The 23,109-nt window shown below is 45.4% G+C and overlaps 1 protein-coding gene across 3 annotated transcripts in view; it reads right to left on the bottom strand.

Moving 5' to 3' along the window:
* Positions 1-2,170: 2,170 nt before the first annotated feature.
* RHBDF2 (rhomboid 5 homolog 2) overlaps positions 2,171-23,109 on the bottom strand; it is a 54,126-nt gene continuing 33,187 nt past the window's right edge. For 2 of the 3 annotated variants that reach the window (XM_035104548.2, XM_060271829.1), the window contains exons 2-18: positions 19,344-19,511; positions 17,909-18,039; positions 16,679-16,871; positions 16,014-16,226; positions 14,652-14,780; positions 13,696-13,826; positions 12,973-13,179; positions 12,494-12,605; positions 11,528-11,602; positions 10,996-11,157; positions 10,137-10,246; positions 9,945-10,008; positions 8,182-8,276; positions 7,592-7,667; positions 7,296-7,396; positions 6,302-6,455; positions 2,171-2,621 (exon numbers count right to left, since the gene is read on the bottom strand). In XM_035104548.2, the coding sequence (XP_034960439.2) occupies positions 2,202-2,621; positions 6,302-6,455; positions 7,296-7,396; positions 7,592-7,667; positions 8,182-8,276; positions 9,945-10,008; positions 10,137-10,246; positions 10,996-11,157; positions 11,528-11,602; positions 12,494-12,605; positions 12,973-13,179; positions 13,696-13,826; positions 14,652-14,780; positions 16,014-16,226; positions 16,679-16,871; positions 17,909-18,039; positions 19,344-19,484 (2,514 nt within the window). In that variant the 5' untranslated portion in view covers positions 19,485-19,511 and the 3' untranslated portion in view covers positions 2,171-2,201. The remainder of the gene's footprint in view (positions 2,622-6,301; positions 6,456-7,295; positions 7,397-7,591; positions 7,668-8,181; positions 8,277-9,944; positions 10,009-10,136; positions 10,247-10,995; positions 11,158-11,527; positions 11,603-12,493; positions 12,606-12,972; positions 13,180-13,695; positions 13,827-14,651; positions 14,781-16,013; positions 16,227-16,678; positions 16,872-17,908; positions 18,040-19,343; positions 19,512-23,109) is intronic. The other variant, XM_035104550.2, reaches the window with a different exon arrangement.

Below are 23,109 nucleotides of genomic sequence, written 5' to 3'. Positions count from 1 at the left end.
TTTTTAAGTTTAGTTATGGTCCAGTGCAGACATGGGCATTCTCTTGTGCTAAATTACCTACACATTACACGTTACAGTAAAAACTGAGGAGGAGCAAGTTTTGGATCCCAAAGTGATCTACTTAAGATGAGTTGCTTATATGCCTTTCTCATGGCCAGAGCAGGTGCCTGTTTCTTAAAAGCTCTGGGGTTGGGGAAGGGTTTCATAAGTGAAATAAGTGTAATCTGCTTGAGGTTGTACAGTACTAACTATAAAATAGCTGGATTGAAATGTATGTTATCTTGGCGTCCAAGGCATGTGGGTTAGCCCTGCATGCTGCTCAACACTTGTAGTTCCTTCCACTAAGCAAGAAAAAGCATTTGGTTTCTCTGCCCCCCACCCACAACGCTTTGCATGCCATTTTTCACTTTGCTGAGTCAGCAAATAAATAACTTGTGGGTTTCCCCCCCTAATGGGGTCTTGCTTTTTATACACCCTTCCTTCACCACTCCCAATTATGTAAATCGAATCAGGCAGTGATAAGATGGTGGAATGTAATTTTGTGCAGGCAATGGGGCAGGTTTAAGACCTGGACGGGAGGTGGAGAGAAAGGTTGCAAGAAGTTTAAAATATTTATATTCTGATCAGCTGAAGGTCCTGAGGGACATCCGAGTGGTATACAGAATGCAGCGGGCAAGGGCACAGGGTGATAAAACTTGGGAAGTGGCTGGTTAGACAATGTGAGCAACATAGGGAGGCTAGGGCTCTTTCAGGCATCAGCTGAATGACAGCTGTAGACCTAGATATACCTGCAATGGGGCCTTACCCCATGGACCTCCTGTGCTCTGGTGGCAATCTCATGAAAACTTGCTAAATATAGAGAACTGCAAGGAATTACACATTAAATAAAAGGGAGGGTTTGGGGTTTCTTTAATACATTTTTTCTTCGTAAACGCGTTCTAAAAATAAAGTCAGTCACTGGAGCAATAACATTTTGTGGGGCCACTTACAAGACAAGCTATTTCCATCCCTGGCTAAAAGGTTTACACAAGGCACTAAATAAATCACATTTTTTTTTAAAAAAGACGCACATTTACTTTTGATAAATTTAAATTTAATTTATTTAGACCAAAAATATCCTCCTCCACCCTCCACACAACAATCTCATCCGTCTCTACAGCGTGAGCCTGGCCTCTTTATCAGAGTGAAGTTATCCTTCAAGTCTGCTACAGAAATTTAAATTCACTCCATATAAATACTGGCCGAGGTACTAGCACGTCTTCCAGATGGCACAAGGTTTCTTTAAAAGAATCAATGCTACTTGCCAGAAAGTGTTTGGTAGCAGAGATCGCAGATGTAAAGAAGGGGAAGGGGAGAAGAGAAATGCATATAAAATATCCCTTGGGCAAAAAAGACCAGGTTGTTTGTTTTCACAGTACAATTCACAGTACCACAAAAAGGCACTAAGGCAGGGAAGATTGCCATAAAGTCCAAGCACCATCTTGTGCCATAAGGCATTAAGGAAAGGGGCCCCCCAAAACCAGGAGTTGCATAAAAGGAGGATCTTCAAGTAGGAAACCATAGACACAGGCAGACGGTAAATACGAGCAATTCAACAGGATGTTGCCTCATCACTAAAGTGCTCTTTTGAAGTGACTGCCTCTCTGGCCTCCATCCCACAAAGGACCTAGTCAGTCCTATGGATGAAGGGTGGCACTGGTTGCTTTGGCAGCCCATCGAAAGGAACTCGGCCTAAGAGGCAGAGCTTGTAGATTCTCTACTACATTCCAAATGGTTGGTGGTTATCGCAACATCAAAACTTCAGCAAAGATTGCCATCCGCTGCAGGCACTGTAGTGGAGAAGCCTCTTGTAAGAGATTCTGACCCAATTCGGACACCAACAGGGTGATGTTGCTTCAAAGGTATACCTCTCAATGATGGCTGATTGGTGCCCAGAACTCACAGAGGAACATACAAGAGACAGGTTGGCTTTATCCCTTGCATTTAGGAGTTTTGCAAAAGGTAATAGGTGCTCTGCTTCAGCACTTGGGATGTGAACGTTTCACAAGTGGTACAGGGAAAGCTGGAGAAGTGCAGATGTTTTGCCTTTTTTTTTACTGCCAGTGTTGCCTCTGTCTATTCCACCGCTGCTCAACATCTGACAGGTATCCCAAGTTTAAAATCCTCTCCTGCAAGCCCCATTCCACAGCCTCCCAGCTCCATCAATGCAAGACCTGGTTTAGATCATACTTCTCGCAGAACCTGTCGGTGAAAGGCAGGCAGGTGAGGTGCTCAATCCAGTGCCAGTTAATAGGGTACACGTAGAGCCAGATCACCAGAGATGCGAAGAGCCCGACGAAGACCAGCATCGAGACGATGATCATGACTCTCTTGCGGTACTTGTCCATCGTGCCAAAGGTGATGTAGGGCAGGAAGGCGAAAGAGAGCAGCAGGCCGCTGAGGAAGCCAAAGATGTGTGCAATGTTGTCAATCCACGGCAGGAGGCCGCACAGGAAGAGGAAGAGGACGATCCCAGAAAGGTTCAGGAAAGCCTTCATGGGCTTCTCGAGGACCTGCCAGCTCTGGAAAAGCTCCACAAAAAGGCAGGCTAACAAGCCAAACTGGGATCCTGCAGGCCCCACCTAGAAGAGGGAAGGAGGAAAAAGAAACTTAAAAATAAATCACGCAAGGTGCATTCTGCTATTAGGCCAGCCAGGCTTTCTCCTCTCTCCACAACAGAGCACCCCGGGAAAGCAAATGGGCAGCAGAGTCCCGGAGGCTGTTAGTACAGTGATTTATTGTGCTGCAGGGTAAACTTACCGTTATTCTCATTCAGTCTTAATGGTTGGTTTGTTGATCAAGGGGAATGAGTATCGGTTCTGCTGCAAGAACTTTGAGGTTCAGATCTTGAACAAGGCCAGTCTTTGCCTATGATATTTGTCACTGACCTAGGTTCAATTTCATTTCCTCTGGGGTGTGGTTTCAAATCCCTCAGATCACAGTGCCAAGAGCAGGTTTTGGCCTGTACCAGCAAACGTCTCAGGTGGGGCACATATTTGTACACACAAAAAGCCCCACATTCAGTGGGAGGAGAGCTTAAGAACTTGATGTTGCCAGTCAGGGGAGAGAACACTGAGCTAGAGCTAAGAGGACAAAATGGGATGAAAGCAACTCATCAGGGCAACAAGTCCGGAGGTTGGGGATTAAGCCATACTTATGACCCAACCCTTTGACCCTCCAAAGCAGGGGTGAGGAAAATCTCTGGCTCTCCAGGGGTTGTTGGATTCTTAGCTGCCATCAACTCCAGTGGTCAGGGATGATAAAAGTTGCAGTCCAACAACATATGGAGGCCCACAGGTTCCTTTGCCCTGAAAGGTAACAGCTTTGTGTTGTGTCAGTTCCAGACAGCACAAGCTTAAATGTGTATTCTATGAGTTCAGTTGGATTCTCTCCCTATTACATGAGTTTAGGATGGAAGTCTTCATCCTGGTTTTGCAAAGGTTGCACTATAATCACTAAAGATCTTCAGATGAAGGGTGGTACAGTATATAAATTTAATAAATAAAATGATGATGATGATGATGTTCTGTTTTGCATGGCCGGGCCCTTCTGTTCTGTCCTAAAAGATTTCTCAATCTGTGCTAAGGAAACCCCTTTTTTGGGAGTGGGGGGGGAACCAAACATGCAGGTTTGGCACTTGGCGTCAAAGGGCATGTTGATAATTTTGCAAAAGATTGCATGCTTTATTCTCAATCTGATAGATCTGAGTTTTTGTAGGCTTTAAATAATAATAATTAAATAATAACAATTAAAAGCAGCACTTGGAATTCATGAGATACAGGTACTTAGCTGACAATCCCTACCTGAACACCAGGCCCTTTGCATGAACGTTTACAAAAAAAAATATTGCCCAACCATGAGAGCTAAACATTTCCTGTAGCCTAAAACAAAGGAAGTTTAGATCTCAAATCTGCATCACCTACTTTCTTTCACATGGGCTTTGACTTCTGCCATCATTCAGCAGCTAATCCCCACTGTGCAAGCCACCTTCCCTGTCTTCAAACAGAACTGGACAGAGTCACGCTGAAACTTTCCTTCCATCAGGGCAACACTTAGAAACACCAATATTCAGAATTCAGCTCATACCGGTAGGTCTTGAGTAGAGCACAGAACTGCCAAGTCAAAATAATACTTGGGGTTCTTTGCTATGTTTTTACCTTGGTTTAGGCCCTAGAACTCATACAGCAAAAGAGAAAGGCCCGAGCCATATTAAAATTAAAGGTTATTCAATGTATTCAAGGTTACAGTGTGTTTGTCTAAAAAATCAAGGGACCATAAATTCACTAGAATAATCGAGTCCTTGCCAGATATTTTGACCTGCTGCTCCCATCAGCTCCAGCCAGCACAATGAAGGTGTCATCCAAAACAACCAGAGGCCACTCAGTTGGCAAAGGATGGGCCAAACAGCCCCATGAAAGTCAGGCTACTGTGCTGGGATGCTAGAACTCAGCAAAGGGTGTGCAGCCCATCTTGGCTGGTTGGAGCTCTTCAGAATGGCCTTAATTTCCTTTTGCCTTCCCCAAGTGCTGGATTAAAGGAGATGGGGGTCCTGCAGAATGGAATATTCTATGCTCTCTTCTGCCTGCACTCAGGAATACAGACAGTCATTCAATCAATCAACCACATGCAGAAGCAAGTCATCCTGAGGGACATAGGTTAAGGCCAGGGCAATGTTTTCTGCAATTTTGCTCAAGAGCAGTAGCACTGCTTCATTTGGCACCAAGCCCAGAATTCAGAAACCTGAGAATAACAGGATTTTGTATTAGTAGCAGTAGCAATAAAACAACAACACTACGAGGTATAATGTCCCTGTTTCAACTGGGCTGGTTGTTTTGTGAGCATGTGGTTTTCGTTGTATCTGTTGTATTTTATAGAAGTTCTTAGCTGGCTTGAGGGTTCTAGTCAAAAAGCAGGATATATACTCAAAACTAATGGGCAAGATCTGGTGAGGACACAGAAGCTGGAGTAGAATGACAATGCCTAGAAGCAGAGTGAACTGGGTAAATTTCAATCATTTAGACCAGTGGCAGCATCCAGTTTTCCTAAGCACCAAGAGTTTGCTCCTTCTGTGTGCACAGTGAACTGGTGAAGGTGTGTGTGTGTGTTTAGCAGTCAAAAAACTTTCATACCAGGGAACTGGAGTTGTGCAAAGTGATTAACAATAACCTCTTCATGTTAGAATGCAATTCATTTTCACACCCAAATGAAGAGGTAAGTTTAAGAAACTGAAGGTGAAAACACTGCATTTACCTATAAAATGGTACCACATACAAAGACTGTAAATGGTCTTCATACTAAAGTATTATTTAAAAAACCAAAAAATGAACACCACCCCCACAAGTAATGATACCTCTTCAATTTATACGGTGCTTTCCAGCTGGCAGATCATTGCTTTTTTTTTATATGAGCTTAACAACACAGGGCAGCCCCTAAAACCACCAAGGGCTGCCACCCTTGGTGCAACCACCAAGTCACACAGGTTGCATTAGCTCATCCCAGTTTCCAGGCAAATGCCCTATCAAGGTGGGCCCCGCAAGGCTGGTGTGCCTATGGATGGAATGAAGCTGCAATGCTTGAGAATCATTTCAGAAGGGGAAGGCTCAGGAGCTTGCAGTGACTCAGCAGCCGGCTGCAGCCGCTGCCCCACAAGGCTGTAGGTGGAGAAGCTGCTGATGCGACCCAAGGGATTAGATGGGTGATCTCCTTTAGAGCCTGTCAGGACGTCAGATTAGCCACCTGCCTACTCCATCAAATATAAAAGGGGGTGGGGTGGGCACCCTCACGTGTGAACAAATAGGGCAGCCAACATGTGCTGGTCTAGCACATGGAAACCAGAAAGCTGCAATTGCTAAAGCATCACTTTGCTCCCACGTATGACTCAAGAGAATAAAACCAGGGAGGCTGTCCACAACAGCATCCACCTTGCTGCAAGCTTCTCAGTTTCTCATATACAGTGGTACCTTGCTAGACGAACGCCTCGTGGCACGGAAAAAATTGCAAGACAACAACGTTTTGTGATTTTTCTGGCAGACTCCAAGCATTTCCTTTGCTTGGAAATTAAACAAAGGGTCTGCTGGTTTCTCTTTAAGGTTTCCAGACTCAAAAGAGAGCAGGGCAATTAAAGGCACAGAAGTCCTGTCCTCTATTGAGTCTGGCAACCCTAATAAGGACTGCTGCTCAGATAAGGAGTTCACTATTTAATCACTCTCTAAAAAGGGGGGTTTCTAACCTCCCCACTGCATGAAGGAAAGGTGGCACTTACCTCCGCTCTGTATGGAAGGAAGATGGCACTTGCCAGATTGCCTGTGATGCCACTGAGGATGAAAATGATGGAGATTCTATGCCAGCCTGCCAGCTTCTCCAAATCCCTGAGGACTGTCATCTGAAAGACCACCGACACCAGGCAGTGGATAATCCTACAGGGCAAAGACAGGCGGATGCTTTGCATTTGAGCTGCAACAGCTTTCCTTCCTCCCTTCTTATCTGTGTTCACACCATCCTGAGCAAACTCACAAGTAACGTCCATCATGCTAAACGGGCGTTTGGCAATTTGAGAAACATCCCTGGATTTGCATAAGTGGCTGCGAAGTCAATACTAAAAAAAGGGACAGTTTGCCAGGGCACGTTGCCAGGACTCAATAACAGAATCAAAGGTCAAATTTAGAGGGTCGGGGAGGGCGGGGTGTGGGGTGTGTGGGGGCAAAGGCCCAAGGATAGGTTAGGCATCCTTGCAAGATAAAGCCCTGAGCAACAAACCCAAGACCATAAATCCAGGCCACAACCAGAAGAGCCCCATTTAAACTGTCTGGGCCAGACCGAAAGAAACAGGTGTGTCAGTTATAATAAAAAATAGGAATCCAGGAAGGATGGGGTGTCTTAGAAACAAAGTTAGAAGGTGGAATGTCTCTAGAGCCTGAGATTCCTAATGCAAAAGAAATTCCGGCAGATTTCAATCTATTCCTTGCAGCTTGACAGGCAAGGCGGGGCCAAAGGGACCTGAAACCAGTGAGCAGCTAGAGCGGTATACTGGGCAGAGTGTCTAACAAGGACTGGGGAGACCAGGGTTCAAATTCTTAATCCTCCACGAAGTTCACTTGGGCCAGCTACCATCTCTCCGCCCGACTGACCAACAAGGTCTTGAAAAATGTGTGGAATATAAAAGCTTTAATGAAAAGGCTTTGGCAAGCAAAACAAAAAAAAAACCAGCTCAAGACTCAAACCCAAGGCACTGCACTCTCCACAATCTTCTCACCTACCCTGCATGAAGAAACAAGGACAACCAGAGTCTATATATCTGATCAGGACTCTCTGGGTTCCGAAACGGCAAGAGGCCGCACACCTCATCCATGCAGTGTACCTGGGGGGGGGGGGGAGAGAGAGCATTAAAGCATGTAGACAAATGGAACCCTCTGAACCCAGTTTTACTGTGATGGAATTGATGCCTGCTGACCTTCCTACTGGACTTGCCTAGCATTAAGTGGTCATATTAACTTCAAGCAGGGGCCAAACTTTAAGAGGATTTCCCACCTACAAAACCTGGGACATTACTTGCCTGTGAACAGAGAGTTGCTTCTTCATGGAAGTAGCCATGCATGAATTCGCAGTACTCTCGAGTAGTGATCTGACAACTAGTACAAAGAAAAAGAAATGCAGTTATAGTGGTTTAGTTCCTGTGGGAAGACTCAGTTAATATCCCCTTAACAATCCAAAATAGACTGTTTGCTTACCCTACTCAGTCTCTCCTACACAGGCCATTATGCCACACACCCCACAGCAGCCGTTTTGGATTTACCACACCCCATGGCACATTTTGACTGGTGCCCATGCCACTTCCTCAAAATTCCAAATCTACTCACTGGCCAGAAAACATTGGTGACTCCTAAGTTAAAATTATTTCATCTTTTACCTCCCTAAACCTAAGGAGCTAGATCTCAGGATTCTGTTGATACAAGCTTTCTAAAAGCTCAGCTCTGGTGTTGTTGAGTGTTCTTTGTAATTCAGCATGTTAAGAAAGGATAATTTCCCTTAACTGACCTAGTATTGCTAAGGATCAAAGTCAAGCTCCTACCCAAATAAGAGAAGCAGGCAGGTCTGTAGCTGCTAACACCATCACTTAGGGCCGCATGAGACATAAGTACTTACCTGCCTTTGGTTCCAAGACAGCATGGCCTTCCTTTAATGTCACAGTCCATATGTAACAACCCAGTGTGGTTAAGTTTGGCCTGATCAGTACATATCTGTAAATAAAAGGTTTACAATTAGAAGAAAAGGCTTTAAGTAAATCCATGTGTAATTTACCTTCAGCATACTTGCCAGTTTTATCATTAACCACTACTGTCAGTTACTACAATGATCTACCAGGCAACAGACAGACTAGAACACAACCAAGAGGATATCTTAAACCACAGATTAGGAGCCCATAATACACCCAATGATGCTGGGTTCCAATTCCGATCACCCCTGACAACTGCCTAGGTTGTCTGGGGCTGATGGGAGTTGGAGACTAACAACATTTGGTTGGGGGGGGGGGCAGAGGTTCCCCTGTCTCTGTCCTAAACCAACAGTCCTCTTAAAATTGTTTGCACATCTAGTATAAACTCAGGTTCAGGGATTCCAAGACCCCTAGCTATGTTCTCATGACTAGTCCTCCAGCCAGATCACATTCTTTTCCAACAGGCAATCACCAAGCGGAAAGATTTGCTAGGAGAAATTTGCTTATTTATTAATTAAATTGCTATACCTCCCTTCATCCGAGGATCACAGGGCGGTTTACAATAGAAAAAACACCCCCCCCCCCAAAAAAATGCATAACATAGCAACAAACAATACCTTCTACCAACAGTATTTAGTTTGGTGTGGAATAAAAGAGGTTTGAGTAGTACCATTTCATCATCAACCAAACCAGGATTCAGCAATCATGAGTCATTAGTCAAGTGTGGGTGGGAACATGAGAACACAGCAGTTTATCCTTCCGGCAGGTACTACCTACTACAGTGAGTGTTCATGTCTTATCTTCTGTCCCAAATTTAATTGACAGCAACTAGGTGGAACATGTCCATGTATTTAGGAGTGTGAATCATGATATCACCAAGTCCTTGGCTGTGACTTTTTAAAAAAGCTTACTAGAGGTCTATAATCCTACACACAGAAAGATTTAGAATCCGTTTCACTGGAAGGCAGGAAGAAAATGGAAGAAGGGATTGGGGTTTGAGTGTACGGTGGTACCTCGGGTTACAGACACTTTGGGTTACAGACTCCGCTAACCCAGTAGTAGTACCTCAGGTTAAGAACTTTACCTCAGAATGAGAACAGAAATCATGCGCCAGCAGTGCGGCAGCAGGAGGAGGCCCCATTAGCTAAAGTGGCACCTCAGGTTAAGAGCAGTTTCAGGTTAAGAACGGACCTCCAGAACTATTTAAGTTCGTAACCAGAGGTACCACTGTATGTGCACGTGTAAATACATTCCTTAAAACACACACAATGCACAGCTACAGCCTTCCTCTCTCTTCATCCACCTTTGCATGCATCTGGAATTAAAGGCCTCAAACCTCAGTCTTTCAATAAAACCATCTCTGTTAAAGTTCAGCCTTGCATGCCATGCAAAAGACTAGCATACCCAAGTCTTTCCTTGCTTGAGTTTGATGGACAGGGATGCATGCATGCAGTAAATGTCCAATGCCTTCCTCAGTGGATTGTCCCATTCATAAGGCAGCCTCCATGAAGCAGCTTGGACTTCACATTAGATAACAAGGCATGCAAAAAAAAAAAATCACTTCTATGTCTCCCCCCCCCCCCAAGCAAAAGCTTCTAAAAGGGCATCCACCTCTGTTTCCACCATACAAATATTTTGCAAGATAAATTAGTGCCGAACAATTTAAGGAAGGAAGAAAGGAAGGAATATTTACTGGCCACTTGGTGATGTCATCGGGCCAGATGTGTGGCAGATTTGAAGCCGGTTCCTCGCAAGTCCTGTTGGGGGACAGATAGCCAACAAGTAATGAGGGGTTACCATACACGGCATCACCTCCCCCAGCTCCACTATAGCTCTAAACATATGTACCCCTTCTCTCCCCCACCCTCCACATGCCCCTTCTCACCTGGGATCCTGAGCACACACAGCTCCTGAAATCCTCTTCCGACTGGAATTGTTGAGGTCAAAAGCTGGTGAATTATAATTCGGCCACTTTACAAAAGTAGCCAGTGTTTCCTATGTGAAAAACAAAGACATGACTTTCTAAATTTCTCTCTCATTCATACATAGTATATTCCTGTGTATAAGACTACTTTTTAACCCAGGAAAATCTTCTCAAAAGTCGGGGGTCGTCTTATGCGCTGGGTCGTATTTCTTATACAGCAAGTATATCCCAAACTATATATTTTAACTGGAAAAGTTGGGGTCGTCTTATACGCTCAGTCGTCTTATACGCTGGAATATACAGTACATAATTAGTGTTCATATCTCTCTCGCACACTTTTATTTTTCAAAGGAGCAGAATCCCACCAGAGAGGCCTGCTCATACAAATGTTCTACTTGACACAGGAAATATTTTCTTAGTGGCCGGGGACATCACTGACAATGTGTTACCTCAGGCCTGCCTCCGCTAAAGAATACCAATTTTAAGACATAGAGGGCATTAAAAAGCAACACCTACGTTAGGGAGCTTTCTATGAATGGTTTTGTAAATCTGAAGCAATCATTAACTTCTCTGGGCTCTGGCTGGTCGCATGAATTACAATTTATCCAAAATGTGAGCAAACAATACTGATGGCAAAGGGGCATCTTCCTACTCAAGTAGTGCCTCTCTGCCTTACCATCCAGAGAACTGAGACCTCTCATGGCATGACAGATAAGGCACCGTTAATGCAGGGCCATCAAGCCACAGATTGAAATATTATGCCAATGTTTAAAGGCGTTAGTTGCCGCTACCAGAGAAACCCTGAGGCAATTTCACTCACCGAGCAGTCCAGCTGCAGAGTCTGAACACAACCAGAGTTGTCATTCTGGACGCAGCAACCTGACTCGCGTTCTTGATCCCTCTCTTTCTGGATCAACTTCTCAATCTGCTGGTCCTTCCTCATGCAGGGAGAGTACTTGGCTCCCAGGTGGATCAAGTCAATCTGAAATGAAAAGGGGTGGCGGGGTGAGTCACAAAGAAAAGAAAGTTTGGAAGACTAACTTCTCATAGCCGCCACCACCACCCCAGCATCATGTTGGCCTCATCCATATATCAAGGCAAGCAAAAGTTACTCTACGTCACTTTGCTCTTCCCTACTAGCACACAGGAGAAATGATCCAACATCCCTGTTTTATTGTTCTGTGCAAACCAGCAAACCATGCTTCATTTCACTCCAGACAAGCTACGGTCTACTGTAAGGCAAGCTTTATGGGGGTGTGGATGATTCAAGGCACTTTGAAGAGCCGTGCCCTGAATTTCCTTTAAGAAGCATGATCTCAACAAGGCAAACGAAACAGAAGCACAGCATTTACCGAGCTTGGGCCAATCCAGAAGTTCTCTTGCTGCATGTACTTCACACTCTCATAGACGCCTTTGTTTCGCAGCACCTGTAAACACAGCAGAGAAATTCCCTGGCTAAGAGATGTGGCAAGCATCCCAGATCGGACTCTTCCCCACTCTGCCATCAGGGAAGGCAGGTGGGATTCCATGCCAAGCTAAAGGCGGCCTAACCCAAAACTTGAGCTGAACTGCATTTGCGACCACAGTGTCACACATCTGGCAGGATACGTCAAATCCTTGCTTGTTTAGTGTCAAGTTATTGTTTAGATATGTTGGCATTTCTAGTTGCAATTTTTTTGGGCAAAGTTTTTGACTCCCAGATAGCTAGTGCCCCCGTTCACTTTATAGCAGTGATTCCCACTCTATGGCCCACTTGAAAATTGCTGAGGGTCTTGGCAGGCCACTTAAAAGGTTTTTCTGCCTGTGGCAGCAATTGTAGTGCAGTGTGCTAGGTGCTGTATGATTTTAATTGCTTCTTGTATTTCTTGCAGATCACATTTTATTGTGTTACAATTTGAATTCTATAGGGTTAAATCTGTAATACCTGGACCTGGACCTGGCCAGTCGATCAGATTTTTAAATTTCCCAGCTGCCGCAGGCCAACACTGGTTGACTGACAGCTATCAACGTTCAACAAGGTCACTGTAACCATTAACTCATCAGCGGTTGCAGCGGCCTCCTTTGAAGGCAGGCTGATGAGAGATAGCTGGTGGTTGCATCAAAACATTTGGAGGAAGTGTTTCAGATGCAATTGGTTTCCTGCAAATGGAGAAAGTGAACCTCTTCAGCTGCACTAGGAACAGCCCTAAAGGATCACACCAGAGGCCCATCTAAATTATTTGCACTGCAGTGATCTGATGTTTTTAATTGTTATTAGCCACTCTGAGGCTTTTTAAAGGACACTACTGTAGAATGCCATTCACATAATTAAGACTCACCAATGCTGTTGTCAGATGCTGGGCAAAGCCAATGGGAGCAATCCCATAGGTGCAAATGATCAGAAGGGTGATGATGATATGGACAAAGGTGATCCAGTAGGTGAAGTAGGGTCTATTCACAACATGGAAGAAAAAGTGGGAGAGGAGACAAGCACCATAGGCCATGGTTATTCTTAGAAGAACTTTCATTAACAAAATATTCTTAGCAATGTACACCTTGAAAGACTTTGCCTGAGATATGCAGAGACACATCTAATCTGACATATTGAACAGAAGGAATGCATAACAGCTAGGAACCAATGAGGTGATGCAGATAGGTTCCTTGTCATTTAAAAAAAAAAGAAAGGAAATTGACCCATCTGCAAATTGTGGAACCACTTTTTGCAAGATGGCCAAAGCCTTGTTCAGACTCCTGCAAGCAGATGATGGGTTACAGTGGCGGCAGCAGCATGCTTTAAATGAGCAAGTCATGCTCTCACCTGTGGCTATCTGTGAGCTCCAGCTGGGAGCGCACCATGCTGCTGATGCTCCGCCGATACGTCCTGTTCAGCCACTTGCCCACCACTCCCAGCCCGTAGTATCGCTTCTTGCGGTCGAAGGCAAAGTGTTTCACCCGGGAAGCAATCCGCTTGCCCCGTTTTGGACCAGCCGCCGCCGCTGGCAGACCCCGAGAAGGTCCTGCTCGCCTGAAAGAGAAGAAAGGGCTTATGTGATTTGAAGTACGGAAGCAGCACAGATACCCAAACTGAACCATTCCTAGATACCTATGATTTAAAATGCTTCTGTCCCCACTACCCCCATAAATATATAGAGGATTGGTTTCTTCTCCTGTATTTTAGGAGAGCATCCATTTGCTCATGTATCAAATTTGGTTTGGTTTTGCCTCCCCTACACTGCCCATTCCCATCCCCCAGATCTTTTTTGGGGGGTGGGGGTGTGCTGCTGTTTCTGATATGACAAAGCAGGCACCAGTCAAGCCTCTTTGGCAAGAGGATTCCACAATCAGGGGGGCCACCACCAAAGAGGCAGTTTCTTGGCTAGCCAACCATCGCACTATAGGCATTGAGGATAAGTGTTTGGCTTCACTTCCATGCAATGCTGCTGGTGGCAATCTCTTAGATATGGTACAGACTGAAGAGACTTGCAGAAATGCATTGCTATGAAGATCTTGGTGCCGTTCTGAAGTGGAACCCAAGACTTACTGAAATGGCTGCTCAGCCTCAGGCGACTTGCCATCCTCTGGCTGAGGAAGCCCTCGGAAGTAAGTGGCAGAGAGGGGTGGGGACTCAAACACATCATCTGGCATGGAGCACATCTCATCATGAGCGTCAACCTGCAAGAAAGAGATAGAGAAATGTTGGGTTATATCCAACACCGCTTCTATCAGAACAGCAGACTTCTGCTTGTGCAATGGAACTTTTCCCCTCCTCTACTTCCCCCTGAAGCCCCCGCTCTCCACACACCCTCATAATCTGCTCCAGAGGGTTGGAGGAGCTTCCAGAGCAGATTTTGAGGGCAGATGGGAGATGGGGAAGTCTCACTGGATACAACCCTCTGCTTGTCATTGTCTAGTTGGCAAGAACAAGACTCAGTCTTGTTAAATGACCGACATAGCTGCCCAACTGTATGAGAGCCACTGGAGCAATGTCATGATCAGGCAGTTACAGGAAGCAACATGATCACGTTCCAGACATTGGCCAATTAAGTCCATCGTAACGGAGGATGGGAAGATTTGTGGTGAACAACAACACATGGATCAATTGTTTAAATGTTACATTATTTTAGCTGGCTGGTTTCAGTGAATGCATTGTGGTTGCTCCATTTAGACAAGAGGGGAGGGATGGGGGTGGGATTCAGTAAAACTAAAATCCTCCTACAGCCAACAGAGAAATGGTCGTAGTTCTTTCCCCATGAGAGATTGTGGTGGTGGTGGTAGTCCTGAGACATCATCAAAGCCAGGCATCCCCAAACTTCGGCTCTCCAAAAGTTTTGGACTACAATTCCCATCTTCCCCGACCACTGGTCCTGTTAGCTAGGGATCATGGGAGTTGTAGGCCAAAACATCTGGAGGGCCGCAGTTTGGGGGTGCCCGATTAAAGCTGGTGGGGGGGGAATCTTGGGAAGGGTTGGAGCAGGGAGGCCATGGAACAATGCTTGCCTTACTGAAGAACGAGGAGTCAAACGTATCCAAGCCATCTACCACATCCTCATCCATGAAGCTGGGATATATAAAGCTCTGCTTGTTGCACCTCCGCTTCGGTGCTGAGGGCTCCAGAACCGAACGTCCCTTTTCAGAGAAATCAAATTGGAACAGTGAGTCAGCAAGTTTGAAACAATTTCTATTAATAGTCGAGAGGTCCTGGTGTTCGTTACTGGGGTGCTGCCCTTTTGAAGATGGAAGGGGCGAGGTGAAGAATTCACGTTGAGAATCTTGAGCCTACAAATATGGGTTAACTGAGAACGACACACAAGAGCAACATAGCCACACCAGCATCCTGTTCAGACTGTTGGGATACAAGCCAATTGCACAAATATCAGGAGGGTAGCTTCGCACAGAGAAAAACCAAGCACTAATACTGAATGGCTTCCAAGCCGGTTGTTCTGAGTCCTAGCCTGCCTCACTTCCTCTGAGCCATGCAACAGCATCACCTGGTGGTTCTTCTGATTTACTATCTTCTTATTGATGGTCTGTAAACGGCTTTAACAATGTTTGTGTATGGGGGGAAGGGGAAATGCTTCAAATAAGCAAATAAAATTTATTAATTAATGGCTCGGGTTGGCAGCTCATGGGACCATGTCACAATCCATAGCCGTGCATCTGTCAGAATTTCCAATGCTTTTATAAGTTTGATCGAAAGCAAGATTGCTTTGAAAAGATCCACCGGTTTGACGCTGACGACAACACAGAACAGCAGCAGCAGCAGCAACCAGCTTACTTTTGAAAGTTCAGAATCAAAAAGCATTGGCATCCCATGCCATCTGGAGTAGTCTATTTAAGTACTGAATTTAAAAGTTGAAAAAGGTCCTGGATATGCCAAGCAACGCCCCCACCCCACCCCACCCCAAGGACGAACCATGTCTACTCAGAAGTAAGTTGAACTGAATTTAATGGGGTTTGCTTCTAGGGAAGCAGGGTTAATTGCAGCCTTAGAGTCTAATGCTTCTCTGTGCACAAGCAGAACGGATTTATGCTTGTACTTTGGGCTTCCCCTCATGCTCTCAAAAATCTGCACTGGAGGGTTGAAATTATAACAACCATTTAAAAAGAAAAAAGGAGCTCCATTGTCTGAGTGGAAGTGCAGTTGCACAACACTGGATTCTGCCCAATGATCACTGGCTCTCGGATCTCACTGAAATTAGGATTTGGTATCAATTTAGCACATTTTGCCAGATAAATGTTCATTATTATCAGTTGTACTGTTGCTGAGAAGAGGGGTAAGGAAGCAGCACCCCCTCTCACACACAAAACATCTTCTACAGCAGTAAAGAAAGAGGAGTGGAACAAAACAAAACAACTCACTCTGATTATAGCTGCAGCTGCCTTGAAACTCATATGGGCCACAGATTCCCTCTTCCTGCGGGGAAGGCGGGTGTAGCCAGACCGTACGCTGCCAAACGATGTCAAGGACATGACTCCCGGGGTCACTGGGGCCAGGGCAGGGTGTGGAGTACGTGGGCGATCCACCTCATCCGGGTGCCGGAAGGGACGGCCTCGGGCCAGGGGATCAACAATCTGAAAGACCAAACAAGTGCCCAAATGGCTGCCATTATCCCGTTTCCCCCTCCATGGAAGTTAAAGCCACACAGCAGCCTTGTGACTTGCCTCACCTACCTCCACAACTAATATACAACTAAACAAACAAACAAACAAACAAAGGAAGACTGCTGGAGAATTTAGCCTTGTATTTCTGTCTCCTCTGATGGGCAGTGGTGTTGCAGCATCTCAGGCAGAGGTCCTTCAACATCACCTCTAACTTGGTCCTTTCAATTGGACATGCCATGCATGGAACCTGGGACCTTCTTCATGCAAGGCACATGCTCTACCAGTCCTCCTCCAGCCAGCTCTATATCCAAATAGGGATCTAAATCCAGCTTCCCCCTCCCCACAAGCAAATCCAGGAGTAGCTGATCCACTCATGCTCTGAAGCACAAGGCAACCACCTCCACCATCAGGGGGTGACCAACCTTGGGCATTTTCTGTGGCTTTGGAGACTCTGTGCCTTGGAAGGAAGACACTTCCTGGCTGGGCAGCTCCATTTCTCGGTAGGCAGGTTTGAGCTTCCCATACCGCAGGCTGCAGTGCTGCAGGCTTTTGCGCTGCCAATGCTGCCGCTTTCCGTCACAGTCACTGCTGACTCCAAACCACTGAGCTGCCCCCCTGGGTGTAGGAAACAGAAAAGGACAACACACATGAAGAAGCCCAGCAAAGTAACCCGGGTAAACATTGCCTGGAAGATGCCAACAGCCTGTACCCAGTCCACCAATATCTTTCCTCCAGAAACTCTCCACCCTTGCCTTCCAAAATGGCAGCGACTCTGGGGGAGAGATGGCTTCTTATCCTCCGAAACTAACCAGCTAACCTGTAGCTTGACACAGGAATATTCAAGTTGCCATGCCCCATGAACCGGCACTGCTTTTGTCCCCTTCCCCAATCACATGCTCCAGTGCAGGGTTTCCCAAACTTGGGTCTCCAGCTGTTTTTGGACTACACTTCCCATCATTTCAGATCACTGGTCCTGCTAGCTAGGGATGATGGGAGTTGTAGTCCAAAAACAGCTGGAGACCCAAGTTTAGGAAGCATTACCTGAGTGGCAATCCTCCCCACTTCTGCAAAAGCTTTCAGCATACACACACTGCCTCATTTTTAAAAGTCTACTGTGAGCAGAGTATCAGTTGTATTATCAGCAACCTGTCTTTTTCTAGCAAGTGCACACCACAGAAACATACATACACTGTAGGGAGTCATAATTGATTCCCAACACCTAGGCTTATATTTATGGCTTGTACATAAGATGGAAAGAGCGGGGAAATGACATTTGTCCATCTCATTTTATGCGGTATAAGAAGGCACTGACAAAATACTTAAAATGCATCTGCTTCCACTTTCCTTGTGTGAAGCAGATCTCAAGTCTTCTGAAGAAAGCAAGGTCCAAAAGCAACACCTTATCTTGAAGCATTCTTCTTGTCAAAATAATTATCACCATGAGCAAAATTTTGGAGTCCACAACATGGCCTGTTGTGAAAGCACATGATTATCTCAGTACAGACTTTGCCTTCAAGGCAAGGGATAAGAGACCCAAGAACAGCAAGCAGTAACTCTGCTTAATGCCTTCAAAGGTAACAAAACAAAACAAACCACCTTTTATGGCCACCACCCCCACGCAACCCAAAATGGGGCCCTAAGCATCTCCTTACTTGCGAATACTGTGGGACAGTGAAGTTTGCCTGCGCAAGCCAGGGTGTCTTTCAAAATTGCTGTCCTGCCTTTTCATCCCGGACTCTTGGAGGCTCACACTCTTCTGATAAACTGGGTTTTTCTTCAGAGGCTAGAAGAAATGTTGAAGTCGAAGGAAGATATGATTCAGACACAGAACACCCAACTGATGAATGGGCAATATCCTGAGGTCTGTCCTTGTTATGCAGCTCCCATAACTAAAAATCACACTCCTCAACCAGGGAGGGAGAAAACCAGAAGAATCTTCTCAACTACAGTTGCACCTTGGAAGCCGAACACTTTGGCACTCAAACGTTTTGGCTCCCAAACGCCGCAAACCCGGAAGTGAGTGTTCTGGTTTGCGAATGTTCTTTTGGAACCCAAATGCCTGGTGCGGTTTCCTTGGTTTCCAAACGTTTTGGAAGTTGAACAGACTTTTGGAACGGATTCTGTTCGGCTTCCAAAGTACCACTGTACTTGGGTAGGGAGCCTGGATAGGTGGCCAGGAGAGCACTAGATGCATACAGGTATGTAGGTATGGAGGCAGGGCGATATGTGAAATCACACATCTATGTGGAGCATCATGCAAGTTTGATTACAAAGCTTCACTGTTTATGCAGTTTACAACTTTGTGGGGGGGGGACTGTGAAGGAGAGAGAAAGATATGGACTTAAGGTATGGCTGAAGGTTCTACATTCAGGAAGTGTCTTGATTGAATATTTGGAGTCAAAAAGAACTTTGCTGGAACTTAGGGCAAAGTAGGGTTCATGAAGAATGTCTACTCACTGATTCAGGAAGGGACTCTTATTTTCCCCTACCTCAAAGGTGCTGTGTGTGTGTGTGTGTGTGTGTGTGAGAGAGAGAGAGAGAGAGAGAGAGAGAGAGAGAGAGAGGGAGAAAGGAAGGGAGGGAGGGAGAATCTGGGGCTCAAACACAGCATGGTGTGAAGGTGCATTTTTAAGAAAACTTAATTGGCCAGTAATCTCTGACGGTTATTTGGTTTGGGGAAGGATGTTCCTCCCCAAGTCATAATGTGTATCCATAAAATGCAAGAGCTATACCTGAACCCCATGGGTCCAGTTTAGTCCCAGTCTCTGAAAGCCACTCCCCAAAAGAGAGGGGTCTTGCAACATGCCTGAGGCGGCACACAATCTTTGGTGAGTTTCCAGAAAAGGCAGTTTAGATGTCTACAGAGAAGCCACAAAGGATGCTTCTCTAAGTGCTAATGCTCTGGTTAAATATCCATGGTCACATTGGAGGTTGTGACAGGACATGGGCAAAAGCAATTCGGCAGGTGTGGTGGAATCAGATTTAAGTTCAAGATCCTGATAGCAACTAACAGACACCCTCCATACTCAAGTAACCATGGACATGAAACAGGCCCGTAAGCACTTAGGGGAAACTAGTCATTCATACCACTGTTTGGCTATTCACATCCTCGGCTGCTTCCACGGGTGGAATTGTGATGGACAGGTTTGGGGGCTTCTTGCTCTGTAGGCGACTGCTGCTGCTGCTGGTACTGGAGCGGCTGGTCCCATTCTTGTCACTGTCCGCCATCTTGAATTGGATTATTTAGTCAGCCTGCTGGGAGGAAAGAAACAGGAGTCAGGGTCCTACAGAGCTCCTGGGCTGAAGCCCAAAAGAAGAAGCACAAAAAGCTGCGTTATACAGAGTGCAACCTTTCTCAGTATTGTCTGCACTAACTAGCAGTGGCAGGATCCTTCCCGGCTCTCGTTGGAGATGCCAGGGACGAAATCTGGGAGGACCTTCTGCAAGCAAAGTGGAAAAACTGCTTCCTCTAAAGTAATTTTTTTCTTTTAAAGGTGAATTAAATATTGAGGCTATCAAGGAGACCACTCTGTCTTATGTCTACTTTTAACGATTTATCAGAACCTCTGCATACTATAGTTGCTTAAGAAGGGACAGAAAACTTTGAACGCAACCAGGACCAATGCAGAAACACACGAGTCAGTGGGAGAACTCCAGCTCAGCTCCATATCAATATTTACTATCAATTCATTGCTACCATGCCATCGTAAACTCCCAGCAATAAAACAGCAAAGAGGCAACAAATAGGTATAGTGTCTATGTTGGATACAGTGCCACAGCTGGTAATCAGGCTGAATTCCATTTTCAGGAAAACTGTTTCTGTCATGATGGGAACAAGTAGGCCATGTCGTCTCTTACTGGCTTTGTAGTGCCACCCCCTTGATACACACACATACACTCTCTCTCATGACTAGCAAAATTAGGCAGTAAATGTTGCAGGATGACTTATGTGAAACAAACAAACAAAAGACATGTGAAATTCATCAATCAGTGGCATGCATTTGCAGAAGAGGCGTTGTAGATCTTGTTTGTCTTGTAAAATTTAATTGCCTGGATGTAGAATTTTCCTGGTTTTTTGGGAGGGTGACGTTAGCATGGAGGATACACGTGGCCCTAGCCACAATAATACACAAGATGTAGCTATAATGTTTGATGTTAGTATGTGCCGTGTTTCTTTTTTTTATTAGTGCTTTTGGGCTTGAAAGCCACGCCTCTAGGTTCCCCCTCTGCCCCTGTAGGGATTAGAACTTCATTTGTACAGAGTACATTGGAATTTCCCCAGCTTCCAAGCCAGATGGGGCTGCATTGCATCACCACATGAAATCCCATAGGCAAAAACAATCAACATTCTTCCTGTCGCCAAGCCCAGGGTAGGCACCATTTGCTTGAATACCTTTAAGAACCGGTGCTATTTTCCAATCAGCCTAAGTGTGCTTACACAAGGGAGCCCCTAGCGCCTTCTTTAATAATCCTGGCTTTATTCGGGATGGCCAATGATCTCATCCCCTGCAGGTGCAAGGCAGAACACAGCCAATGCCGGGAGTCACATCAACAAGGGGCTTCCCACACAACGGGATGGGAAGACTCTGGATGGGATTAATGCTGCAGAGTGGGTCAAGCCAGTGTTAATGATACAGCTCTTAAGTGGTCTCACCCACTCTGAGATTGAAGCTATGTAGGTTAGGCTGTCTAAGCCTAGAGATCGGTCAACACTAGAATGAGAAGGGTTAAAGCAGGCATCCCCAAACTGCGGCCCTCCAGATGTTTTGGCCTACAACTCCCATGATCCCTAGCTAACAGGACCAGTAGTCAGGGAAGATGGGAATTGTAGTCCAAAACATCTGGAGGGCCGAAGTTTGGGGATGCCTGTGTTTGGGGATGCCCTAACCAAATCAACTACTGTTAACCAGAATTTTAAAACACACACCATGCCATGGTTTGAGCTACCAATATACAAGCAAGCAAACCATGGTTTAGAGCTGTATGGTTTGCTATGACCACCATCCCTCAACCAGCAAATGCTCTGCTATTTCAGGAGCATTCTTTTAAAAAAAAATCTCACTGGTCAGTGTGCTATTCCTTTCTCCAGGATTAACCTCTCCAAAATTTGTAGATGCCTCCCACTTTTCTTTCTTGTTGGAACTGTCTGCATTTGTGCCTTCAATATTTCACCTTTAAGAAACTCCCGTGCATCTTGGATGGCAATTCCTGACACTAGGGGTAAGGCTTTTCAGATATGCCATATGGACACAGCAAGCAGGAGGCAAGGCAGAGGAGATCTCTTGAGTCGAAAGCTTAAGCAATAGGAAAACATACTCTAAAAGTCCCTTTCACACTGCACAGTCGAAAGTACTGTATATTTCCTCCCGACATGGAAAGTTCTTCTCAAACGCATTGATAATGAAATAAATACCCACAAGGTGGCGGCAGCACACTTTCAAAGCTTTCTTGGCTAGCCTACAAACCAAACGCAGTCTTTACTGTGTGGGTATAGAAGGAAAAAAAGTTGTAAACAGTGAAGCTAAAAGGCCACGGAATACAAGACACACAGTCTGTGACATTTCTACTCAAAGTTCAAAAGCACACTGACCATTCACAACAGCCATAATGTTCACTGCACTTCTCCTGTATACAGCTAAACGTTACATGGAAATGTCGCAGGCGGAACCCTTTGCATTTCATGACCTTTCGGCCCAACTCGGTAATCTTTTATCCTCCACGTTCATACTCATGGGCAGCCATCTCTCTATGCCAACCAAGGATATAGCCAACTTCACACATCTCACAAAGTGAGCCCACAAAACCTCATGCCACCAATAAATCTGCTAAGTATTTTTTAACATGCCGTACAACTTTCCTGACAGTATTTTTTATTTTATTTTTTGCTGCAAGACACTATTTATTACATTATTATTTATTAAATTTCTATACCACCCTTCAACCAAAGTTTGCAGGCTGGTTTGCAAAATAAAAAGCATAAGCCTCTCCCATATTTCATGCTCCCTCTTCCACTACATCCCATCCTCAGAATAATTCAGCTTCAGGCCAAAACAACTCTGGAAGTCCAGTCTACATCCAGTAGCAATGTCACACAGGAACCGGTGTTAGAAACTGAGATAGGAAAGCTAGGAGCTAAATGGCACCTTCAGAATAGGCTATGGGTGCAACAACAGAATGTCTAGGTGCATTTTTTAAATAACAAGAATACAAAGCTGGAAATGAATGAACTGCAGCCAGAATGTTATGTTCATTTTTCACATGGTCTAGTCCTTTCCCTGCTCACCCCCCAAATATTCTTAAGAGGCTCTCTTCTCCAGTCTTCAGAGTAGCTGAAACTGGGGAGGCAGAAAAAGGTCGTCCTTTCCTTCTACTCTGCAGTTTTAATCTTGAAATCTTAGGCAAACTACTGCGCCCAGAGCTCAGAAACTGTTTGTGCTAATGAAATTCCCTATCGCAAAATATGCATAGAACAACGGGAGTTTTGAACGCGGACAGGAAGCTGCACCAGAGACTTCTTGTCCCTTGAGCCAGCTCTATAGCAGCAGTGGAGGGACCGCCAGCCAAAGAGCCAAATGCGGTTGCTCCACCCAACCCTTGGGACTCTCCCTAGACCACACTCCTTATCCCAGGCCACACTCCTCACCATCCCTTGCCCATGTCTTCCTTAAGTGCTTTTACCAGGCTGGAAGGTATCCAAGCTGTAATGATGTTTCTAGCTCGCTTGGATGGAGGTATGTGTGTACAAACCTATGGCACTTGTACAGCTGGAATGTAACCTCCTGCACAAAAGGGAAGAGTCATATCCATTGCTCCAGCCATGGAGGAATGTTGCCCTCAGGGTGGTAAGGATTCC

The sequence above is a fragment of the Zootoca vivipara genome, chromosome 2, assembly GCF_963506605.1.
Source record: "Zootoca vivipara chromosome 2, rZooViv1.1, whole genome shotgun sequence".
NCBI lineage: Eukaryota > Metazoa > Chordata > Lepidosauria > Squamata > Lacertidae > Zootoca > Zootoca vivipara.
This window is presented reverse-complemented; position numbering and strand designations above follow the sequence as displayed.